Source organism: Trachymyrmex cornetzi, unplaced genomic scaffold, assembly GCF_001594075.2.
Source record: "Trachymyrmex cornetzi isolate Tcor2-1 unplaced genomic scaffold, Tcor1.1 scaffold92, whole genome shotgun sequence".
Classification (NCBI taxonomy): Eukaryota; Metazoa; Arthropoda; class Insecta; order Hymenoptera; family Formicidae; genus Trachymyrmex; species Trachymyrmex cornetzi.
This window is the reverse complement of record NW_017300267.1, coordinates 988141-993165: the sequence shown is the minus strand read 5'-3', so window position 1 is coordinate 993165 and position 5025 is coordinate 988141. Positions and strand designations below refer to the sequence as shown.

The window sequence follows — 5025 nt, the reverse complement described above, 5'->3', positions numbered from 1 at the left end:
AGGATTTTTATTTAATTGCTTTATTAAATATACCATTTTTCTCAATACAATCAAATAAGAGTCTGCAGTAGAGAAATATCTTGTCTGCTACAAAAACTTGCACACGTGATCACGACGCATGATCATATCGATACATTTAAGTATGACAGATTTCCTAACCTTAATAGTCGTCAACTTTAATGTTAAATATCTCAGTTCGCAGGACAGAACGACATTTTTTCATTATCAAATTTTTATTTTTACGCGAAAACGCATCGATTCAGTGTATTTTTATCAAAATGTGAGGTGAACGAGATTCCTTAACATTTACCAATTTTGCTTAAGTCCACCTCGAACACGTCTTGGCCAAGACCGCCTTATTTCGTATATATATATGTCAAATAAGATGTCTTATAATGACTATGAATTCGTAACTAAGAAGATAGTCTTAAGTCTATGCTTATTTTAAACAAGATGTGTTTATGAATCATGTCAAGACCGTTCAAGACGTTTTGAAATAAGATAGTCTTCGATAAGCTTTAACTTGAGATTTTACTCAAGTACCGTCTTATTTTTCGACTATGAATCTAGAGGACATCTTAAGACCGTACTTAAGGCGGTCTTAAGAATAAGTTCTGACTATGAATAGTCAGAACTTATTCTTGATATGAATCCCTTAGAGAATCGGTTCCTTTTTGGCTAATCGCAGTCGAATACGAGAATAATTTATTGTGATTGGTTGATCAGGGCCATTCTCCCGCTAAGAAGATCACATGATTAATTTGATGCTCGAATCGAGTGTCGAGCGTCAACTTTAATGTTAAATATCTCAGTTCGCAGGACAGAACGTCAGCTTGAGAGTGTCCTTTAAAAACTTGGCAGCGTTTGAGAGCACTGCATCCACACTTGTACGAAATATGTAGCTTTAAGGGCGGAATTCATAGTCAGAACTTATTCTTAAGACCGCCTTAAGTACGGTCTTAAGATGTCCTCTAGATTCATAGTCGAAAAATAAGACGGTACTTGAGTAAAATCTCAAGTTAAAGCTTATCGAAGACGATCTTATTTCAGAGCATCTTGAGTAATTGCGACATGTCAAATATAATATGTAATTTTGAATTATTTTAAACATTTCCTGATTTTTCTAGTTTCCTTTATTTTCCAAAATTTTCCTCGTTTTTCCAAAAAGCGACAATTATATATTAATATGTAAAAAAGAGTAAAAAATTCTCATACGTTTTTTAGAATCGATTCTTTTCCAAGTCGATGAATCGATTCTGAAAACAATCCTTAAAAGAAAAGAGAACCGATTTTTTCAAATTTTCCCATCGCTACAACGGGGTCAGGGATGTTTGCAACTTATTGTAGAACGGCCTTTAAAGATACTCGAGCAACTCGAGAACCGTCAACCGATCCGCGATTGACTCGAGCTTCGAGTATTGTACGAGTACTTACTGGGACTTAAGGCCATGGCACATAAAAAAACTGAAGGTGTAAGTCCGGATCTACAATAGGTGTTTTATGCCTTATGCCGTAAGAAACTGACCAATTACCCCGGATCTACAATAGGGTTTTAAGCCTTAAGCCATAAGAAATAAGAAATGGGCGAATCACAGTAGCTTATTCTTCTCGGATTCGACTGTAATTGGTCAATTTCGTACGACTTAAGGCTTAAAACGCCTATTGTAGATCCGGAGTTACAGTCGAATCCGAGAAGAATAAGCGACTGTGATTCGCCCATTTCTTATGGCTTAAGGCTTAAAACCCTATTGTAGATCTGGGATAAAGGCCGTTCTACAATAAGTTGCAAACACCCTGTTGCCAGTTGCGGAGTGACAAGTTGCCAGTCATAAATTGTAAAACATTGCAACATCTAAGGCCGGTATTCATAGTCAGATCTTACATTCAAGACCGTCTTAGGCGTCGTCTACAATACACGGAGTAAGAAGTAAGAGTAAGAAATTGACCAATCACAGTCGAATGTGAGAAGAATAATCGACTGTGATTGGTCAATTTCTTACTCTTACTTCTTACTCCGTGTATTGTAGACGGGCCTTTAAGTACGGTCTTAAGAAGTCATGAACCAATCAGAGGGCTGCATTAGCGTCTTAAGGCATTACTTAAGACGCTCTTGAAATAAGAATCGACTATGAATACCGGCCTAAGCCACATTTACTGCTTAAAGGTGCCTTTTCACGCTGACGCTCGATGCTTATTTTCAGCGTCAAAACAGGTCACATGATCAAAATTGACGAATACCAAGCGTCAATTTTGATCACGTGACCTGTTTTGACGCTGAAAATGAGCGTCTAGCGTCAGCGTAAAATCGCACCTTAAGTCTTACGTCTTAGGGCCTGAGCACAATAGAGGAACAGGAATTAGATATTAAGATTTCAACCTATCAGAAACTGATTACATCGGAATACGCGGTTTCTGATAGGTTGAAATCTTAATATCAAATTCTTGTTCCTCTATTGTGCGCAGGCCCTTAATTTATTTTATGTGCCATGGCCTTTAGGGGTTCCGCACGATAAAAGGAACAGAAAGCAGAGAACAGAGAATAAGAATTTCAACCTATCAGAAATCATGTATTGTGGAATACACTCACACTTTCGAATCAACTCGAGTCGAATCGATTGGTTGATTGGCGCGTCAATGTGCATTTACTGCCGAATTTACAAGCCACGAATGAATGTGAATCAAGTCAGTCAAGTGATTCGTCGACACGGTGAACTAGTCATAGGCTGCTTTCCTTTTAGGAGACACAGTCGACACAAATCGACACAAGTGTCGTTCTATCTTTGTCACTCTCTGAATATCAAGAAGGATAGAACGACATTTGTGTCGACTTGTGTCGATTTGTGTCATCAAATGGAAAGCAGCCATAACCGTGTTATAAATACAAGGGTACGCTCATCTGGTGGTAATTTACCATCGGATGAGCATACTCTTGGATGTTAAGTCCAAGACACAATGCGAGGTAATAGCGATAACGATATGAAATAACAAGATTTCAACCTATCAGAAATCGGATATATCGGAATACACAGTTTCTGATAGGTTCAAATCTTGTTATTTCTATCGCTATCGCTATTCTCTCGCATTGTGTCTTGGGTTTTATATGTTCTAAATAAAATATTAATTTTGTTTTAAGAACCCAAAGAATGGCTGCGTTCAGCAAACTTAACAGTTTTGCAACCGTTTTGTGATTCTTCGCTGAGATAGGATTATTCCTTTAAATCTAAAAGTATAATCCAATCAGCGCGACGAATCATAAAACGGTTGCAAAACTGCTGAGTCTGCTGAACGCAGCCATTGGGCGCGTTCAAGTTGACAAAGCGGCTAGCCTGCTTGCCAAGCAAATGAATATGATTGATTATTACCTATAGATTCAACCAATCATATTCAATCGCTCGGCGAGCAGGCTAGCCGCTTTGTCAACTTGAACGCGCTATTGATTATCAGTAAAATTCTTTCTTCTGATTGGTCAATCAAATGTTTCAAAGCATTTGGGACTTTGATCTTACTATAATTCAGAGATAAAGCTATAGCACATGAAATGCATAACAGAGCATAAGCATAACATAAGACTGCTGGACCAATGAGCATCTAGCATAATGTCGCCATATTGATTTACATAAGATGCTCATTGGTTTAGCGGCCTTATGTTATGATTATGTTCTGTTATGCATTTCATGTGTGAGAGCCCATATACCTAGGGATTCTCTATTACGTTAACTAATGCGTAGTATCATTTCGTATAAATATAGATTGAGCTTTTGTAGAACTTTAATAGAAGGTGCAGAACAAGATTTTGTGTTATATTGTGGAAATAAAAAATAAACTATGATGTCATTTAACATTGATTTCGAATTCACGATTGATTTGATCGGACACTTTAGTATCGATGGTAATTCAGAATATCATGACGATTTATCACAATTGAAATATTATATTTCTCCTTTAAATCCTAATAATGTGAATTTCGATCTTAACAAAAATTTTAAATCTACCCAACACAAACCTATTTCACATATCAAATTGGATCACATATTAAAATGGATTTCCCATAATTTTCGTCAACTCGAAAAACCACTATCAGTACAAGAAGAACGTTGGTATGTTGATAAATTGTTATCATTGTCGATAAATCATTGTTTAAGTATAAAAGTTTGCATATACAGGGTGTTTGGAATTTAAATGTCAAAACTTTGAGAGCGTGTAGGGGATCAATAAACTAATTGTAAGAAAAAAAGTCCTGTAGAGATATATTCGTTTTCGCTTCGTTTCGAAGAAAATTGCAAAAAAGACAAAACGTAGTTACTTCATTCTCGCACTGCCTCTGAATGTATCATCGCTGAAATCGTGCACGAAAATAACAATAATAATTCCGTTTTCAGGTGAAAACTTTTTTTGTTTGTTTACATTTCTGCTTTCTCCTATAAATTCGACAGAAGTCATCGAGTGAATTACTCTTGTCACAATATTCTAATGTTGAATATGCGCTGATATGATTTTCATGTATGGCTTCTGTGACAAGGGGTCAACACTTTGAACAATATCTACATTAAGCAAGTAAATAAATACAATGTGAATAAATAATAAGAAAGTATAAAAATTAAAACTATGTTTTGTCTTTTTTGCGATTTTCTCCAAAACGAAGCAAAAACGAGCATATCTCTACAGGACTTTTTTTTTTAATTTATCGATCCCCTAGTTTTGACATTTAAATTCCAAACATCCTGTATATACGCTCCCGAAGTTTTGACATTTAAATTCCAATATGCACACAATATTTATAAAATATTTACAAAATATTTACAAATATTTATAAAGCTTATTTTAAATATTTTGTAAATGTTTTTGTGGTCTTAGACTGCATAGATCGTAAACATTTGTTATAAATATTATGAAATATTTATTGTAAATCTTGTAGTAAATGCTATGGAAATACTTAATAAAATATTATATTTCAAATAAAAAATACTTAACAGAAGTATTTATTTATATTTATATCATAAATATTACATTAAATATTTAGTCTAT

At 35.0% G+C, this 5025-nt stretch overlaps 1 protein-coding gene across 2 annotated transcripts in view; it reads left to right on the top strand.

The window, feature by feature from the left end:
* Positions 1–3812: 3812 nt before the first annotated feature.
* LOC108769590 (decapping nuclease DXO homolog) overlaps positions 3813–5025 on the top strand; it is a 15770-nt gene continuing 14557 nt past the window's right edge. For both annotated transcript variants that reach the window (XM_018520629.1, XM_018520628.1), the window contains exon 1: positions 3813–4097. In XM_018520629.1, the coding sequence (XP_018376131.1) occupies positions 3826–4097 (272 nt within the window). In that variant the 5' untranslated portion in view covers positions 3813–3825. The remainder of the gene's footprint in view (positions 4098–5025) is intronic.